The sequence below is a fragment of the Mustela lutreola genome, chromosome 10 (genome assembly GCF_030435805.1).
Source record: "Mustela lutreola isolate mMusLut2 chromosome 10, mMusLut2.pri, whole genome shotgun sequence".
NCBI classification, from domain to species: domain Eukaryota; kingdom Metazoa; phylum Chordata; class Mammalia; order Carnivora; family Mustelidae; genus Mustela; species Mustela lutreola.
The window spans coordinates 59,169,068-59,190,411 of NC_081299.1; the positions used below are offsets into that span (position 1 = coordinate 59,169,068).

A 21,344-nucleotide genomic window follows, 5' to 3' on the forward strand; every position below is an offset into this window, starting at 1 on the left:
AACAAGTCACACATGTACAAAAACTAGCCATTATTTCTAGTATTGACAGGGAGTCTATCTGGTTCTGTTTTTAACACTCTCCACTGTTCGTTCATATGGTGAACATGCTTTTGAGACACATTTTCTTTTGTGATATAGCAAAAGATGAGAGTATGCAAAATGTCGATTTTTTGGGTAAAATATAGACAGATCAATGACGTTTATAATTTGGCTTTCAAATATAAACATGTAAGTCGAAGAAAATTTAATAGAATTATCAGACATGTTACTTAAAGCAGAAACTCCATGGTGCTATGCATTTGAATACAGATCATTAACAAATGATAATTTGAAATTATTGGAAGCATTTATAAATATATCAGCCATGTCTAGCTATTCATTAGATAACAGTTAATATTTATGCTAATTTTACTCATTTGCTCTGTATGGCAGGATCAGAAAAATAAATCCATGCGCAGTTTAACTTATAAACCCAATCTGTCTTCTTTCAGCTTCATGATGTTATCCATTATCATTATTCTAATAACTTCACTAACCAACATTCACGCTATTTAATTAAACCAAAATGTATCCAAGCACTTAAAAAAGAAGAATATGCATAATAACAAGAACTGCAAAGCAGGAGAGCTCAGTCCAAAATATTAATCTTAAATTATATGAAGATGGAGATTATGTGCTTCATTCTTACAAAAATTATATTGCCATATCAGATTTAAATCCCTGGAAAGATGATTAAGAATCAGCCATCCATTTGCATATCACCTTATACTTTTTAAAGCACATTTATGCTTCTTATCTTCTTTGAGTCTCACAATAGCTAGGGATTTTTATTATTCAATTTTTGGAAAGTAGACAATGAGGTGAGGGTAGCTGAGGCGATGAGATTTGCGGAGGGATTGGCTGAACTGAGGAATAAGGACCTTGAGATAAAAGCAGATGCATCCTAACTGCTAGTCCTTGTCTCACTTAGACCCCACGGAGAGTGCTGCCCCTCATTCAGTACTCATATACTGGTTTTATGATTCTGTAGCTGCTTTAAGGAGAGGAGTGTTGGCAGTCAAGAGCACACTCATTCTTCAGTAATATTATAAGGGCCATAATGCATATTATATGTGTATACTGCTGTTATATTGATTTTTTCCTCACATTAATAGTAATACTTAGCATGTGATGTAAGTTTCATTAGACCTCCGGCATAAATGAGGAAACTGAAAGACACTTAAGGATAAGTGATATTAAAGTAAGCATTAGCAGATAAAAAGGATGTGGCAATTGTATTCTTCTGACACCTCTATAAAGGGTGCCTTTCTGATTTCTTTAAAAGCAATTTCATCACACTAGCCTTGATAGAGCTATTTCCACCAAAACTATAACATAAATAAAATCAAATTTCACTCACCGGAAATTGAGTGGGATTTTACTCGTTAACATGGTGGGATCTTGCTCGTTAAAAGTACCACGTTACTTCCAGGGTACAACTCAAACCTTGATAGTTCAAATATTTTAAACTTGACACAAATTGGTGATTCTATGAAGAGTGGCTGTGAAAAATCTTGTTTTGATGACGATTATCCCCAACTTCCTAAAGTTGTTGTAATCTCTTTAGGAACATGTGCACTGTAGCAGAAGTTACCAGAAACCCTTAAAAATGTTATATCCCTTAGTTTCACCTAGCTATGTGATCTTGTACAAGTTACTTAAAGTCTTGGGTTCTTAGGTCCCTCATCAGTTAAAATTTAATTCTAACTGCCAAATCCCTGATTCTGCACTGCCTTTTGAAATTAGACCTAGCAACCTCGTAATTTGTATAATTTCATTCTCTCTTGATTACCTTAGCAGTTCATGCTGGCCTATTAACATGTGAATGACGATTGAATAAAAGCCTTACACATTTAAATGAAGATATTTCTCTTGTGATATTTCCATTTGAGCTTTTTGTCTATTGATTTGTGATTATCCAGTATACTAAAATGAAAATAACCTTGACTAAGAATCAAGAGACATAGATTCTATTCTGGGCTCTGACAGAAACTTCATTTATTTAACTTCTGTGAACTACTATGCCTTCAGGTATAAAGACTAAATATAAAAATATGCACTCTGCTTACCTTATGAAAAAGATGTAAAAAATATAAGTAGACTCTTAGGTTCTGACCAAGTGAGGTTACAAGAGAATACTGAACAACAGCACAAGCAACACTGATATATTTCTGCTTTACCTGATGGGGAGATGTGCCGCCAAGAAATGGAAGGCTCTGGTTTTCCGGTGGCCAAGCAAGTCAGGGTGACATTGGTTCCTTCATTGATGGTCATATCACTTGAGATGTCATATATCTTCGGAGGAACTGAAATGACAAAACATGTAGTGGTAAGAAAAATACATAAAAAATTCTGTTGAACTACATATGATCAACTCCATGATATTATACAATAAGGCTGTGGTGGTGAACCGCACTTTTGGCCCATGGTCAACTCTCAAAGGAGATTCTTGAGATCCTCAGGACTCTTCTAGAGTTTTCTGTTGGCTTTATTTTTCTCTAATTTTTAGATTTAAATGCTTCAAAATAAATGGAATGTTTAATAACAAAAAATCTGAATTATTTACTTAGATTAAAATTTTATTGTGCATGCTTTGTGTTAAGTCAACTAGAATGTAGCCTCTGTCTGTTCCATCTATATATCTTCACTATAATGATGGTTTCCTTGTGGAGAAGATGTAATGAAAATGGAAATCTGGAAGAAATGTAAAATAGACAGTTTTGCCTACATGCTGTTTTAATTGCTGAGTGAGTTTCAAACGTGTAGGATTAGGAGATACGATTTCAGGGTTACAATGGCACTTTTGACCTCAGTTTTCTAACTGCCAGATAATAGGGCTGAACTTTCTAACTATTTCTATTTGAAGAGATTCATTTTCTAAGGGTTTGAAAGGTGTCCTCATTAAAGAGTTTTCTTGTCAGTAATGGCTGGAAACCACTGGTGAACACAGATCTCTTCACTCTGGGATTTCTTAGAAACTTTGTTATGCTTACTATAAATCTCCTAGAGTGAAGGGGAAAAGTTTATGTGGTGTTTTTTTTTGTTTGTTTGCTTTTTTCCTTCCTGATGTACTAGAATAGGGATGCTTTTATTCAAGAGCATTTGATAAAACTAGTGACCATGGAATGCACTTTGGGAATGCTGGATAGGAATATCTCTAAATGAACTCCAATTGAAATGTCCATATTCCCTCAAATATCAAATGGTCTCACTTCATCCTCAAATCATTTTTGAAATCCTGGGTTCTCCACTAGCTGTGATATCCAGAGTAAGGTACATATTACATCTCAGGCTCACTGTCTCCATCTGAAAGCTGGAAAAAACTGCAACCGCAACCCCATACAGCTGTTGTGAGGTTTAAATAAGCCAGCCAGGATGTTTTAAAGAACTTAGCATCCGTATTAGCTGTTATTACTAGAAGCCTTAAAATGCATATATGGTTTTTTAATTTAATTTCACTACTGTCTTTTTCCCATGTTTTCATCACTTCATCAGTTTGTTGGTATGTAAGACTGGCCCGTGCCATAAGTTTACTCTATACAAATGATAGTATGTTGAAGTTTCAGATTGAAACTAATAAATGCAATTAGATATCATGATAATACTTAAAGAAATATGCCTTTTACCACATATTTTTTTAAAGATTTTATCTATTTATTTGACAGAGAGAGATCACAGCAGACAGGCAGGCAGAGAGAGATAGAGGGAGGTAGGCTCCCCGCTGAGCAGAGAGCCCGATGCGGGACTCGATCCCAGGACCCCGAGATCATGACCTGAGCCAAACGCATCGGCTTAACCCACTGAGCCACCCAGGTGCCCCCTTACCAGATTTTTAAAAATTATTCCATTCTTGGGCTTCCCATATGCGAGAGATACACATTCACAGTTATTTTTAAAAAGGTAATTACAGTTTGTTAGAAGGATAAATTAAATCATCTATACTTTGAATATCATCTTTGATTTTTTGGAGAAACCAAAATTTTGCAACAAAAAAACCCTAGATTTATTTGATTGTAAATATAAAGTTTTCGATTATATGCAACTGTGGCTAGGACTGGAAAAAAAATGCTTATTTTTAAGTAATATACCATTCTGTTTCTAAATGACATTCTCTAACTGGCATTTAAAACATATTATTATTAAACTCTTCAGTGAGCTGTTCCCAGGCTAAATAAATAAAAAGTAAAATGAAATAAAATAAAATAATGACCATTACAAGTAGAAGACTCTTTTTAGCTTAACTGAAACAGAACAGAAATAAAGACATTACGATATCCTGAGGACAGTAAAGTGTGTATGACTCATTGGTGAATAGGAAAGTTAATAACAATCAACTTACATCACACAAGACTATTACCTGGATATGTGAATGTAGGTACATGTTTGAAATAGTGAATTATGATATACATGTGTACATATGTACATACACACACATAATTACATACATACCAATGGCCACTATTTATAAAAAGTTATTTAATACTTTCCTTCTTCATACAGAAGACTGTACACAAAGATCAGTCTAATTTACATATTCCAAACATATAACTAATTCAACTTTAGGTAGTGGTATATATTTTTAAGAAAAATGATGGAGTGCCATAAGGCCATGACTTCTACCTTCTATATTATTTGCTAATTCATTCTGATCTTACATTTAAAGTGGTAAACATGAGTGGTAAACTAATATTAAGCACACTATTTGGCTTCGCAGAGAAACAACCAAGTCCCTTAGCAATAAACTCAGATTTGACATTTGACTTTGGGAAAATGTGTGGTGGGGGAAGAGTGTCAAATTCCAGGTGTGACATGTCATCTCAGTGATGGCAATTGCCTCCCAGGGCCTCATAATTCAGGATATACTACAGGGAAGAAACATCTGGAAAGAGGACGTCAGTAAAGGAAAATCCCTCTAGCAAGGCTCTTCTCCCCAGAATGCATCACCTGTTGACAGCAGATGCTGTGTGTAAAAAGAACCAGGAAAATCTTCACAAGCATGGTAGCTTATGGAGGCAAAAACAGGTGTTGGTTTGCTGACTATTCAAAGCCATTTCATATTCAGTTCAAGACTGCAAACTTTTACTGAGTATTATGGAGGGAATAATTCTGGACTCACAGGAAATACAAAATTTCCAAGGCATAATCCTTGCCCTCAAGGAGCTTAAAATTAAAAGAGGGAGGCAAACAGTAAGTAACTGAGAGAAGATAAATATTTTCCATGTTTTCCTTTTCTATTTTACATGAGTAACACATGTCTAATAGGTATACCTTGTGGGTTTGAAATAGCAAACATTAGTTTTATGTAAGGTTCTTTTAAAGTGAACCACGTAGGATAGTTTATGTGCAAAGTTATTCAGTGTGGTGCTATTTATAATAGAGGAAAAACTATGAATAACCTCAATGTAGGGCAACAGAAATAGAGGTATTGTTAGCTCTGCATCCAGAATAAGGTTATGGTACCGGGAAAGGACTTGGTATGATCTGAGGGAGCATCAGACTAGCAGAAAATAGAAGAGAAAAAAGATGCTTCTAGTCTGGGTGACATAAGCAGGGAAGAATGGTGATGTCTCAGGGATCTTAAACCCATCTAGTTCTGGTAGCTCTTCCTATGATATGGTTTGTGTATAAATCATGCATGCACACAAGTCAGAGGTCTCTATTGAACTCTGTGCATGACAAAGCAGAGTGTCTTATGGTATTTCCAATGCTCTATGCACCTGCACAGAAAGGCAGCAATGAGGAGAGCTAAAATATATTACTATCCTAGGTGTATGTTCCTTTTCCATACACCTTATATTAAACTTCCTGAAACTCTTTTCATTTAGAAATTGAGCTTAAAATTAGTTTGAAAAGGAGCAAATGTATTCAATTGCACAATTTTTAAATCACTAAATAAGTACAGATTTTAGTAGCATTTTGAATTGTCGTGTACACATTCAAGTATTTATGACCTAGAGCAGATTAATAAAGGAATAAATTATTCATCAAAATGTAAAACTGTTTAATTTGTAGGAAGTAATTATTAAAACATTATCATCATGGTCATCATCATCATGACACCATAAGTAAAAACAATGAGGTTCCGGCACTTGGGTGGTGCAGTTGCTTAAGTGTCAGACTTTTTGGCTCGAGTTCTGATTTCAGGGTTATGAGATCGAGCCCCATGTCAGGCTTCATGCTTAGCTCAAAGTCTGCTTAAGACTCTCCCACTTTGCCCCCACTCCTCCCCAGCCATGTTCTCTCTCTCTCTCTCCCAAATTAATAATTAAATCTTTTTAAAAAAAGCCAACAACAACAATGAAGTGTGGAAGTTCTATATATCAGTACAAAACACAGACTACCTCTCTCCTAATTGGGAATGTACATGATTTTACAACTGCACTCATAATTAATTGTTCTGTATGACCAGTTAGAGAGATTGAAGACCATTGGAAACTTTCTAAACAAAAGAGGTTGAAAGAGGATTTAGGGGTTGTGTTGGGGTTGAATGCTTTTTTGAATTCCCATATACATTTAAAAGAATTACTCTTGGGTCAACCAATTAATAATCTGCTTTGCCTTTAATTTTTTGAGGGTCTCAAATTCAACTACTACCTAGGACCCTGTCCTCAATGACTGTTCAGGGGAGGCCACGGTGAGGGGGTGATGCATATTTAGATGTAGCTCTAGATTTCAATTCACTAATGGTCATTTAAATTTCCTGTTAGTTTTGCTTTCACTAAAAAGTGTGAAGTCTGACTTGCCACAACTGTCTTCTCTCATTTCAGCCATCTATCACAGTTTCCTTGGTCAGGGTATGGAGCAATATCAGTAAGAAAAATCGTAGAATATATATCCAAACCAAATACTAATGATTTCTTTTTTCTCTCTCTCTCTCTCTCTTTTTTTTTTTTTTTTCTTTTTTTTTTAATTTGAGTTCTAGTTCATTGACATACAGTTCAATATTGGTTTCTGGAGTAGAATTCACTGGTTCATCATTTACAAATAACACCCACTTCTTATCATAACCAGTGCCCTCCTTAATGCCCATCATCCATCTATCCCATTCCCAACCCATCTCCCTCCATCAACTCTCAGTTTGTTCTCCATAGCTAAGAGTCTCTCATAATTTGTTTCCCTCTCTCTCTTTCTCTCCCTCCTGAATGTTCATCTGTTTTCTTTCTTAACTTCCACAATAAGTGAAATGAGTCAATGAGAGAAATACTAATGATTTTACCCAACCAACCAACTGGAATTATTCCCCACCATGTGCCTTATGATGTACAACTGCGTTTGTGAGAGGCGTCATTTGGTTTTTGTTTTGTTTTTAATGTGTACATATTTCTTACCTACATAAGTAAAATAAGCTTTTTGCTTGTTTGTTTAATGAACAGCCTTCATAGACTTGACTTAAATTTCTTCTAAGAATCCAACTGTAGTCTGGAACGTAACCAACAAAAATTTGAGAAGTCAGCACAAGGGTGACTAATCTATACAACATGGGAATTATGTGAGCACAGTGTTTTATTATAGTAAATGTCTGTGCAGATAATTTACAGAAATAATAAATACAATAGAGTTCACACCTATATTATGTTCCATGACATGTGAGGCCAGGTCATACATAATACTGAAAAACCCTTAGAGGATATATTTGATGATTATCTTAACTAGAAGTACAAGACACTGACAATTTAGATCTGGAAAGTTGCATTGGCTCACTGGAATCAATTAAATGTCCCATCAAGGTCTTAAGTTGTAAGAGTCCATGAAAGACCACAGCATATACAAATCATGTGGTAGAGTTCTTTAGATTGCCAGGGCTAATCTTGGATGAAGTATGTCTTTAATCTGGCCCCAAACAATCACAGATTATTGAAAGAAACACTAGTTTCATTATTTATCATAACTATGGTATTCTGGGCATTGCAAAAACCACTTGCTTCCTTAGTAAAGGTGTTAAAAATCACAGCAGTGTTTCATAGGCAACTGCACTCTTTCCATCATTCTCTGAAGTTACTACTAAAATCATTTAAAGGTTTTCACGTATCTAATTGACTTATGCACCCAGTCAGCACATGTGTTCTCCAAATGTGTTCACTAATCCAAACATGGAATAAAAAAATATATGCTATCCCATCTCTTTGGTGTCCTGCTGGACTCACCTATCTCTACAGTGACTTCCTCCACCCCCAAAACTTACGACAAAGAACAAACTCTGAAATACAGATTTCTGAATGAATGTTAAGGGGTTAAAATTTCATCTTAAAGCCTGTGTCACTGATGGCTTTGATCATCTTAAAGCACAAGAGATTTTTCTGGGTATCTGTCTCTTTGAGATAATAGCTTGCACCTATAACCCTCTGTACCACCTCAATCCTCCTTTTGTAGTTTCTTTGGTATAACGTCTTTTAAATCTGCCAGCGTCATGATATTTGCTTCTTTGTTTAGTGCCTCTTCTCATCATGGAACATAAGTAAAGACCTTGGGTAGGGACCTAGTTTACTCAACAGCCTATCACTAAAACCTAGAAAAGTGCCTGACACGTGGAAGATATTCCAAAAATATTTGTTTTATTGTTTTTTTTTTAACAGCTGAGCTAATATTTCTTTGACTTTGTAATGAGGATTTCCTATAGAATTTCATACCCCTGCAAGGATGATATAATATAAGTTCTGAGAATATAGTGAAAATGAAATTATAGTATCAAGGGTCCTCTGTAACTTTTTTCAAGGATTTTCCAATTTGGGGGACTCAATATTCTTTTTAACTTGTTTAAAAGCACAGTATTTTCCTATTTCACTGCCTACCATAGTTTTTGCCATGTAAACCCATAGAAATAATTGGACAATAATCATATACATGTATATTCAATAGAATAGACTATCATATCTTACACAGTACTGTATGTGTTGGTTAGAGCATTTTTTTTTAACTTAAAAAGATATGTAAATTTGGGGCCAAAAGGATTTGACTCTAAGAGTATGTACATATTATTTCTGCTTCTTTTTCCCTCTCCACAGACTTGGAGTCTAGGTTAGTTCAAATCAACTATATCTCTGAAGATTTTCCAAACTGCTTGAGTCAACAAGCTAGACATAACTATAAATCTTTGGAGAATTGGCTTTTTTTGCACTCCCATATCTGGTAATGGCTGGCAGCATCAAAAGAACAGTCTTCTTTTCCCTAGGCTGGCACTTCCTTTTTCAGTCTTGGCCAGCCCCCAGAAAGTGAAAGCAGATCTACGTTACATAACAAACCTCCTGGAAAAGGTGCTGTTCTCAAACTGAGAGAAGAAATTGTTTCATGATTTTTTTTTCCCCCTAAATTGGTTTGCTTGTGGGTGCCTGATGGTTTCCTGGCTTGCATCTAACTAGCAACATTATTTTCTCCAGCTCATAGACTATAACTGACTTTTTATAGTTTATGACATTTCAGAGATTTCTATGGCTTCTCCCTCCATCCCATCAGATAGTGATAGGAGGAAAAAATAACCCAAGTGTGACTTGTAAATGCAAACTTGCCAGATTTGTGAATACCTACTGATGGAATATGCCAGGACTACTTTTGGGGGCAAAGAACGTGTTTGAGGGAAAAAAAAAATGTATCTTTCAGACTTTGGTTCAAACTTTAAATCATGTCGCTTAACTTAGTGTTTTTCCTTTTCTAGAAAATCTATGTTCAAGTTTTACCCAATTGACCTTGTCCTTTAGGAGGTCAGCTATACAAAATGGTAAAACAGGTGGTAACCTATTTTAAGCCATCCATCCATCTATCCATCTATCCATCCATCCATTCAACAAACATTTATTGAGCACCGACTAGATTAGCAAGACAATTCTTAAAGTTTATGTCTAAAGAGTGAAAGACCTAACACTATTAATTATAATATGGCATCATGAACCCTACAAAGTGAATTTTGCAATATAAGCTGTTTTGGGAGCACAGAGTAGTAAATCTAACTCTGCCTATGAAGTTGGATTAGAGGGGATGCTGATATTAGAAAAGGCTTTATGAAACAGATGGAATTTGAGTGGATGTTGATGGTTAAAAACAGTAGTTTTTAACTGCATCCAGCTAATCATTAACTGCATCCAGCTAATTATCAGGATAATCTATCAGATGAGTGTTTTATTATCTTGCGGTGGTGGAAAGGCTAATTCAGGAGATCCTTGACCAAAAGTGTAGCATGTAGCTGTAAGGTTTTATAGCTTTATAGGATGACAGAAAAACTTCTGCATGAACTATTCTCTCCTATTTATTTAAAGTCTCTATTGTAATTATAGAGGCCTTTCTTCATATCCTCAGAGCCATTATCTGCCTTCAAGGGCTTAATATTTTTTTTATTTTTTATTTTTTATAAACATATAATATATTTTTATCCTCAGGAGTACAGGTCTGTGAATCGCCAGGTTTACACACTTCACAGCACTCACCATAGCACATACCCTCCCCAATGTCCATAACCCCACTCCCCTTCTCCCAACCCCCCTCCCCCCAGCAACCCTCAGTTTGTTTTGTGAGATTAAGAGTCACTTATGGTTTGTCTCCCTCTCAATCCCATCTTGTTTCATTTATTCTTTTCCTACCCCCAAGCCCCCCATGTTGCATCACCACTTCCTCATATCAGGGAGATCATATGATAGTTGTCTTTCTCTGCTTGACTTATTTCGCTAAGCATGATACCCTCTAGTTCCATCCATGTCATCGCAAATGCCAAGATTCAAGGGCTTAATATTAAAGTATAACTACCCCTAGAAGAGATGATGCCTTAATAGTTCGCATATATTTTCACACTTCCTGAGAGCAGCATGGTGGGTGTAGTGAGGGCTGCATACTGAAGGTAGAAAGATGTTATAGGCAACTTTTTCCCAGTTGTGATTTTCTCTTGGGAAAACCCAGAATTGGTTCTGCAGAGCAGTGAGCAAGACAATCAGCAATGGAGAGAAGAAAATAAACCTCTACGGGGAACAAACCTCACAGGACATGGAGTTACTGAAAAAAATCAACATGGAAATAGCTTCCCTCTTTTTCCCTTCCCTCCATCTAACGTTGATTACCTAATACATGGGCTACGCATCAGGGGGATGAAAGAAAGAGGCAAGTAATCCCTAAATTTTAAGATAGATTTTCTCACTGAAGAAAGGCCTAGGTATTTGCTAAATAGATTTTCCATGGCAAAAGGAATATATATTTCTTACATGTATATAGGTTATATTAAGATGGCTTTGCATACATGAGGGTTAAATGTGATAAAAGAATAAAGGCTATTTATATATTTAGAAAGGCTGAGTTTTGGTAGCTTTACATTTATTTAATGATTTTTAAATTTTTGGTTGATGGCGACTTTCCCACCTGCTTTGTAAACATTTTGAAGCGGGGGGGGGGGGGGGGAGACAACATTGTTATACAAGAGTTTCAATATTTTGGACTGTAAAGATTTTTATTTTTGCTTAGTTTTGGCTAAAGAATCAATAGCTGGCTTCTACACATGAGTGTTTATACACCAGGGTTCAAATCCCTGCTGTACCTCAGGCTAGTTCAGCTTCACTTACTTGGATGGTTCAAAGATATAAAATACTGCTGAAAATCAGGACCATAATAGCAGCTACCCCCTCAGGCAGCAGCAGCAGGAAAGCTAGAGCACACTTACAGCAGAGTCGTATATCACAGGGAATCTACAATGCTTGCTTAATTCACCCTTCTCCCTAGTAGAGAATAGTTACAAAATATACAAGAAGAACATCACAACTGAAATTCCTTAAGGACACAAATGTAGGTGTCCATACCTAGAGAGGCAGAATTCTTAAGGAACTAATTCTATACCTTTAAACCTGCAGTGATGGTAACATTTTATCAAGAATTCATAATGAGCTTTTTCCAGGAAACAATTTGGCAGTATACCTTAAGAACTTTAAAAAATTCTAACCCAGCTAGCTAATGATACCCCTTCCAGGAATTTTCTTAAGGAAAGTAGGTAATTTCTTTCAGTATCATCACTATTCCCATAAGCCTGGTGGCCAGCTCCACTGGTCTGTTTGAAAATGTGCCAGCAAATGCCCTCTGGAATGGCCTGGGTGAATTTTTCTTGTCGCATCCTTGGCACTGAATTATTCTCCACATAAGCCAGAGGAAACAGCCCAGCTGTGCCATACTAAAACCCAGCTGCCTTCTTAGCAAATATTTCCTGTAGCTACAAGCTTGCTTTAGTGTTTTTGAAACAGAAGAAAGTCCAGTGTCTACCTTTGGACTCATAGAGCTATAATGTAACACCTGGCTCCTGATTTCATGAGGTAAGCCTGCTCCAGTTCAATATGAGTTTTCCTTGTTAGGTTGAGGTTTTATAAATACGTTTGAGCATATTTTTATATGTAAAGGCTGCTATGTTGTTTTTGGTACTTGCAGAGGAGATGCGTCATTTCAGTGCAATCAGAAAAATAATGCATTCTCTGAAGTACTCTGGTGTCTTTGCTCTTTGAATATAATTTTTTTTTCTAATTATGAAGGTTATACACACCTATTGGAAAGAATGCAGAAAAATGCTACATTTACAGGGGGGAAAAAACCCAAAACAACTATGAGGTTGAAACATCTAAAATTGTCCTTTGGTGGTTACGAACAAATGGCTTGGTGGCCAATGTTTTCATGTGACTCAGTACAATATTGTCTCACAATTTTGATAGAATCACTATTAATAGCTTCATATATTTCATTTAAGCCTTTTTATGCATGAATTTATGCACAGATCCCAGAGATTTCCATGTGGTCCAACAAGTTCACCAAGGAACTGTAGTGAATGAAAACAGTGCCCCATTCTCTAAGTCATACATCTCCTAGAAACTGAGCTAGGAGGTGGCTGGAGAAGGATTCAAAAATGGACACTGGTTCTCTTCCCTTTCTTATTGGAAACATGTCTAGCAAGAGGATACCTAGAGCAAAGGTTAATATTTGTTGGACATTTGCTATGTGTAATGTACCGAGAATTTAAAGAAATTTTGTTGTTGACAGGAGTGGGATCTATCATTGGGTAGAGTTTTGTACATCCATTCCCCAATTTCTTCTTCCATCCACTCACCTGCTATTTTGTTAGTTGGCTTATATGGCAGTTTTATAACATGGCCCCCAATTCTTCACCATTTCTTCCATCATTAGTGAGGTCTTAGTAGTGCTTTCATTATAATTTGAGTAGGTTTCTGGCCACCTCAAATAATAGAGTTTGAGTAGAAGTAATCATTCCTGTGTGACTTCCAAGACTGGATCATAAAGTACCATTTGTCTTTTGCTCTGTTGTCTAGGAACACTCACTCTTGGAGGTCTGAATTACTGTATAATTGGACTGACTACTGGGAGTCATCATGGTGGAGAGAACACATGGGCCACACACGGAGAAGTTTTGAAACAACAGAAACAAAAAGGGCACCTAGGAAACACCCTGGGATACTCTTATAGGCTCTTAACTCTTCCAGTCCTTCCAGTAAGACTCCAAATCACAGTATCATGAGTAAAATATATAAGTGTAGTTGTTTAAAATAACTAAGTACAGGCATGGTTTGAAAAAAAAAAAATTAAAATTGGAAGACTACACTATCTGACTTCAAGATTTATTCTTATAAACCTCCAACAAAGACAGTGTGGTGTTGCATCAAGACAGATAGTGGAACAAAATTTAGACTCCAAAGGTGGATGAGGAAACTTCCTATGAGAATCAAACCCCTGATTACTTTTACTAAAAACTAAGATGCTGAAATAAGAGTGAGTAATGTAGGTCAAGAGAAAATGTGCACCTTTACACTGGAAGTGATAGGGCATGATAGGAGGACCAAACTGAAGAGGGCAGTGATGACTGATAATTTCCATTTAGAAAATGGAAGTTCAGCCTTGCCAGATCTTTAGACATGAATTTTCTTCTTTTTTGGGACCATATACACTCATTATAGTATCTGCAAACTTATTCTGGCATCAACTTGGTCATCACATGCTGGAAAATTGTCATGATATAGAAATCTACATAGTCTATGATAGTAAACACTCCCATGGAGCTACATACTTTCAAAACCCTGACCATACACCACAAGTCCTGTGTGGTCTTGATTCAGTCATGAAGTTATAATCTTGCCATTTCTGCCTTACATCCTAGCAAGCCCTGAGCCTATTCATTTGCCTTGGAGGGCCCAAGGAATCTATTTTCACATTACATTCCTTGGTTTCTCATAAAAGCTGTACATTATCACAAGAATGTGCAGTCGTTCACTTGCCATGAAATAACCATGATTAGATCTGCAGGGTGACTACAGTCTTGCCTTGGGAAATATTCTGAGAATAGGTTTTATTTAGAAATGTAAAAAATAAAATCATGATTCTCATTAATATTCTGTTCCCACCAAAATAATTTTCATCTACCTTTTAAAAAATTATCATATTTCTTTAACTACTTCTCTCTATGATAAGGCTTTATTTATGTTTTTAAAATGTAGCGACCAAGTGTTATTATGCAACTATATGCCAGGAGATCTCAGCACAGTCCTAGGGTTACATGCACAGATTCTTTCTAAAATTGGGTTAAAAGGTAATTTGCTATGTTGCTGGCCCCTGGATCATTAGTCACAGTGGCCTAAGTGCATTCTCTTATAATTCAATATCAAAGAAATTGCTTTTATGGCATTAACTATATTATATTCAAAATTGTATAAATTATTGAAATACTATGCCTACTGCCAAGATATAAGACAGTTCACATGGAAAAAGTTGCATTTTAAATTATTCATTGGAAAAAAAGTCATTCTCTTGCCAGAAATTGTTTTATACTGGGGCTAGATTCTGGGACTTACATTTAAATATGAATCACAAAAACTCTGGAAATTTCAGATAGTCATAATTTTCTTGGCATTGAATAAAAGGTGTGTCTCTTTAATTCACTGATTTCTATCAAGTGTATTAAATAGTACAAATTGTCTTGTATCTAAGTGTTAGTCTAATGAGCATTTGTAAGGAAAGCATCCTAGGTAATTCTTTGTAGTCATGGTAAAGTGATAGAGAGGATCCATATAAAAATACTGAAATTTGGTGACTTTCTTTCATTTACCATTTTTGAATATAACATAAAACCTATATAACTAATGAATTATATATCTTATGTATGCATATGCACATATATAAATTTTATGCATATATGCATGGATACATAAATGTATGTATTTTGTTATATAGTTGGCATATATTATACTGGATATGTGTGTTTATGTATGTATCCTGTAACCTCACTGTATCCCTTTGTTAATGCCAGAATATGATAATAAAGGAGCAGATGTAATTATAGGAAGACTAACCTTAAAAGATATCTCTATACAGATTTATGTATTATTCATTTGGTTAGAAGGTATTTATTTATCATTTGCTATTCACCAGAGACAATGATAGGTGCTAGTGATTTAAAATTTAATAAAACAGAATTGCTGCTTTCCAGTAGCATATATATATATATATATATATATATATATATATATATAATGGAAAGAAACAGAGGTAAATTAAAAATATAATTATATAAAGTTATAGGAAAGGCATGTACATAAAGAATTACGTAAATACAAACAGAACTCAACCAACCCAGATGGAGATGGAGTGGGCTGATGAAGATACAAAGACAATTTTTAGAATAGTATTCTGTACCTATCTGGAGAAGTGCATTCTAAGCTGAATGACCCATGTATGAAAGCACAGAGCAGGGAAACATCATGGGCCATTTTGTGGACCTTCATCATGGTTGCAATGGTTGACTGAACTACTTGGCTGATTACAACTGAAATTACACCCTTTATTTGCTTTCTAACCATGAACAAATTTCTTCTCTTTCTCACATATTTCTGGAAAAGTAATATGAATGCAGGAACTATTTTATATTGATCCCTGAGTACTGTATAGGATCATACTTGGACATTTTAAGTGCTCAGAAAGTGCTGAATAAGAATGTTTTCATCCCTTCTAAGTGTTTCTTATTTGGAGAGTTAGTCTGGCACATATTCATTAAAAAGCTATTCTTCCTCATATTAATTACTACATTCTGAGGAACAGAAATATTTTAACACGTCTCCTTTTTGAATCTAAAGAACATTCTGAGTAAACTACTCCCTGGAGTATTAAGAAAAAAATGTGTTTATTTTAGCTTCTCAAAGGTACCAATTGTATCACATATTTTCATATCCCAGTTGAAAAGTATCATGCATTTTTATTTAGACTTCTTGGATAATCCTATCATATTTTTAAGAGTTTAAATAAAAAAGCAGTTAAGACAGAAAAGTATATTCCCTTGGGCAAGAGTGTTCTGAATTACCTCTCTTACCTCCCAAACTTTCTTGTTTTCAACACTCCAGCTTTATCACTTGGCTAATCCTCCAAAAATAAGCCAAATCCTGTCTTCTTTCTGAAAACTGGAAAACTCAATCTACTGAATAAACATTTCTTCTTTCATTCTATATTTTTGCCTATACCTCTCATAACTATTTTTTTTTCTCTCACAGATATTACTATACTGGAAGGGTAAAAAGTATATCTAAATTTTTCTCTTGAAGGTTGAGAGAAATGAAGAACAAGCTTAGCTATGTCAAAATAACCAAAGTTACCTTTTGGGTAGGTTAACTAACTGTTCATAATTCTATGAACATATTGAGTGTGTATACATATATGTATTTTAGGAATCATTTGGTAGTTGTTAATGATAGCTTAAGCAACAAAATGGAGAAGTGCAGATAAGGAGCTCACACAGTCAGGAAGAATCCTATTGGGTTAAGACATTATAACCAGTATTGATGGGTAGATTCATGTGAATATGATGAGGGGAATATTAGAGAAGTACCATAGGAATCTGTGTTTGGCACCTTCCTTTCCTCAATTTTAAACAATTTGGATAAAACACTTGGATGCATATTTATTGATGAAACTGTATCAAGGGTCATATGTTCAGTTACATTCTTTACAATTTAAGAGTGAAACACTGACATGTTATTTCACAAGTATAGGTCAGTTAGAAAAGTAAAGTACTCCGACACAGTTCCATGTAAAGACACAACTTAAGGAGCTAAGAATGTTTATACAAAGATAAGAAATGTAAGGAAAGACAATTTTTTTGATTGATCTGATTGATCTGTGAATTTATTCTAATTTGTTCCAGTAAACTGAATAATGGTATATTTCAGTCCATTATAATGAAATATATATGAAACAAGAAGTGTCCTCACAATTAAAAGGCATATTTTATAAAAATGTAATCTCTAAGGGGAAACTCTCCTACACTGCTGGTGGGAATGCAAGGTGGTGCAACCATTCTGGAAAGCAGCATGGAGGTTCCTCAAAAAGTTGAAATTTCACTACTGAGTATTTAGCCTAAAGATACAAACGTATTGATCCGAAGGAGCATGTGCACCCAAATGTTTATAACAGCAATGTCTACAATAGCCAAACTATGGAAAGAACCTAGATGTCCATCAACAGATGAATGAATAAAGAAGATGTGGTATATATATATACAATGGAATACTATACAGCCATCAAAAGAAATGAAATCTTGCCATTTGCGACGATGTGGATGGAACTAGAGGGTATTATGCTTAACGAAATAAGTCAAGCGGAGAAAGACAACTATCATATGATCTCCCTGATATGAGGAAGTGGAGATGCAACATGGGGGGCTTGGGGAGTAGGAAAAGAATAAATGAAACAAGATGGGATCGGGAGGAAGACAAACCATAAGTGACTCTTAATCTCACAAAACAAACTGAGGGTTGCTTGGGGGAGAGGGGCTCGGGGAGAGGGGCATGGGGTTATGGACAATGGGGAGGTTATGCGCTATGGTGAGTGCTGTGAAGTGTGTAAACCTGGTGATTCACAGACCTGTACCCCTGGGGATAAAAATACATTATATATTTATAAAAAATAAAAAAAATAAATAAATAAAATTTAAAAAACTTGAAAAACTAGGTTCAGAAGTAATAGCAACTGTGGCATTTCTGGAGATGATTACATTGGTTATCATTTATAAATGTAGGAAATCTAATTTAAATAAAGTTAAGTGTAACATTAAAAAAATTTAATCTCCCTGTCATCATAAGAGTCTCAGAAAATGTGGAAGAGCAATAGACTCAAAGAAAGGATCACTACGTTGAGTGGGTGCTTGGGTCAAATATACTCCTGGGATTTTTCAACAGTTGTGTTCTTTGACTCTTTGCTGTACTGTATCCAGATGAAGAAACAAGTCCAAGTAAAACACCCTGGACACATTAAAAGGCCTGGATAAATTATTATTTACTGCTCACTTTCAGTGCTTAAAAAGCAATAGGCCTGAGTAAGTTCTTGTTGGATTCTTGTCATGGAAAGAACATTTGATTAATATCTTTGTGGGGGAAAAAAGATATTATTCTTTGCTATCTGAAAACTCCATTGGCCAATTTTATATATTCCTTTGCCAAAATAATATGAATATGACATCAGCTGTTTAAACCTAAGCACATTTTTGAGTTTGTGTGCATTACAGCAGTCACAGTGTATGCATCCGGACCAGTGTGTTAGTGTAAACAGATGGAAATATGTTTCTCAGTTGATGAGTAACATAAGAGCCCTTCTCATCCTGTTTCAACAAACACCTAAACCCACACACTTTCTGCCCTGGTTTCTCTTTTCTTTCAACATTTATCTTTGAATTGCTTTTAATCTCCAGAGATGGGATGACCACCTGCCTTTCAAACATATTGCAAAAACAGCAGTGACTATGGTTGTTTTTTGCCAGTCAGTTACTTTACTGAAGAAAACATGTACCAAATGACAGCAGAGTCACCAGCTGATGAGAGGATTTATTATGTATATAACATTGTGCTTTTTGGTTGGAAGTCAGCAGCAGCATTGTGCTAAGATTTTAGTATCAAACTGTTTCTATTAGCTGAGAGTTGTAACACTCAAATGGTACCTTAAATGACTGAGTTGTATGTTTGCCCCTGCATGATATTTTGTAGAAAGGGGAATTAAACAAAATTTATAGGAGAAAAAAAAAACACAACTTTTGTAGCAGGGAAATATAATATGTTCCTTTGTGGGTGTAACAAGTCTGCTAATTGGTTACCAAATTGATTTCCTCTTCTTGGCATATGGCTAGCTTGTTTCCCAGTATCCCTTGCTGTTATTCACGGCTAAGTGTTAAATAATAGAATGTGAGCAGAAGTAATATGTGATACTTCCACACTTGGTCCACAACAACTTCCTATTGATGATCCTCCATGTTATTTTCCCCTACATAGCTATGCACAGGGCCTTGGGAATTGAAAATCATATATTGAAGATGATGAAAATATAAGACAGAGAACTGGTTTCTAGAGAATGTAGAGCACCTATAATGAACAACTGACTTGGATGTTCTTCTTTTTTTTTTTTTAAGATTTTATTTATTTATTTGACAGAGATCACAAGTAGGCAGAGAAGCAGGTGGAGAGAGAGGAAGGGAAGCAGGTTCCCCACTGAGCAGAGAGCCCGAAGCAAGGCTTGATCCCAGAACCCTGGGATCATGACCTGAAGTCAAAGGCCTTAACCTACTGAGATACCCAGGCGCCCCTGACTTGGATATTCTTTAGCAAGAAATAAATAATATTCCCAGATTTTTAAAAGAAATCTTCCAATATTTAAGGAACTAACCTCTATGTTTTGTAACTTTATTTTTATAACAAAAGACAATAAAAGAAAGAAAATATAAGGAAATAATTGCTATTATATAACTTAGTCCTGAAAATAAAAACATCACTGATTCATTTCATTCTATTTTTCAAGGATTTATTTATTTATTTATTTATTTTAAGATTTATTTATTTATTTATTTGACAGATAGAGATCACAAGTAGGCAGAGAGGCAGGTAGATAGAAGGCAGGGGGAAGGTAGGCTCCCTGCTGAGCAGAGAGTCGGACGCGGGGCTCGATTCCAGGACCCTGAGATCATGACCTGAGCTGAAGGCAGAGGCTTAACCCACTGAGCCACCCAGGCACCCCAGGGATTTGTTTATTTTTTGAAGAGAGAAAGAAAACATGCATGAGATCAGGGGGAGGGGAAGAGGAAGAGGGAAAGAATCCTAAGCAGACTCTCAGATGAGTGCAGAGCCCAACGTTGCTCTCTGTCTTATGACACTGAGGTCATGACCTGAGCCAAAATCAAGAGTCAGAAATTCAATCAACTGAACCAATCAGAAGCCCCAAAATATCACTAATTAATTTTATGAAACTGACATAATGTGATATTAAACATGGATAAGAAGTATACAAGAAAAGTATTTTCACTCATGAACACAGAAAAAATATAATTATAGTATTGAATCCATCAAATGAAATTCATTTTTTATACATATATATGTATAACATGTGCATATATATGTTATAAATGCATATGTATAATACATATACGTGTGTGTGTGTGTGTGTGTGTGTGTGTGTGTATGGAAATGGTGCATTACTCCTGGACTGGGGATTTTGTTCAATAATATTCTAATTTAATACTTCACAGAAACAGATTGAAGAAGTATATATTATGATCTTGTCAATAGATACAGAGAAAACATTATATAAAAAGAAACACTATAACAAAACAGTTACAATCTAGAAATAGAAAGTTTTGTTCATACTGTCACTAAAAAGATCTACAAAGATTCACAATGATTATTGTCTTTCATTATGAAGTGTTAGACATATTTCCTTAAAACTTGAACAAGGTAAGGAATCCCACTTTCACTGCTTCTATTTTACATTATACTGGAGTTCTTAACAAGTTTCATAAGATTAGGAAAAAACTTACAAGTATTAGTATTGGAAAGAAAAGCCCAAAAGAGTCACTAATCATACTAATCATTCTTTGTAGAATATTCAAGATAAGTAGTGTAGTTCTGAAGTTGATGAAATTCATGAAACTTTATCTGGACTACAAAACACGTGTTAATTCTTCCCACAATCAATCTATACATTTGATAAAATTGATCTAAAATTTCCATTTTTATTCACAAAATTCTACAAGATGAATTCAGTATTAATATTGAAGTGTAAGGGACAAAGAGTAGCCAAACAGCCTTGAGTAAGAAAAATAAAGAGAGGAACTTTTACTACCAAACTGTCTCCTTCTTCCTCTGCCCCTCTCCCCACTCTCATTTGTGCTCTCTGTTGCTCTCTAAAAAATAAATAAATAAGTAAATCTTAAAATAATGGAGAGGCACCTAGGTGGCTCAGCTGGTTAAGCTTCTGCCTTCAGCTCAGGTCATGATTCTGGGATCCTAGAATGGAGCCCCACTGTTGGGCTCCCTACTCAGCAG

General features: G+C 35.4%; 1 protein-coding gene across 1 annotated transcript in view; it reads right to left on the reverse strand.

Moving 5' to 3' along the window:
• NEGR1 (neuronal growth regulator 1) overlaps window positions 1–21,344 on the reverse strand; it is an 859,960-nt gene that overhangs the window by 348,932 nt on the left and 489,684 nt on the right. The window contains exon 3 of the mRNA XM_059135811.1: window positions 2,220–2,345. Within this exon, the coding sequence (XP_058991794.1) occupies window positions 2,220–2,345 (126 nt within the window). The remainder of the gene's footprint in view (window positions 1–2,219; window positions 2,346–21,344) is intronic.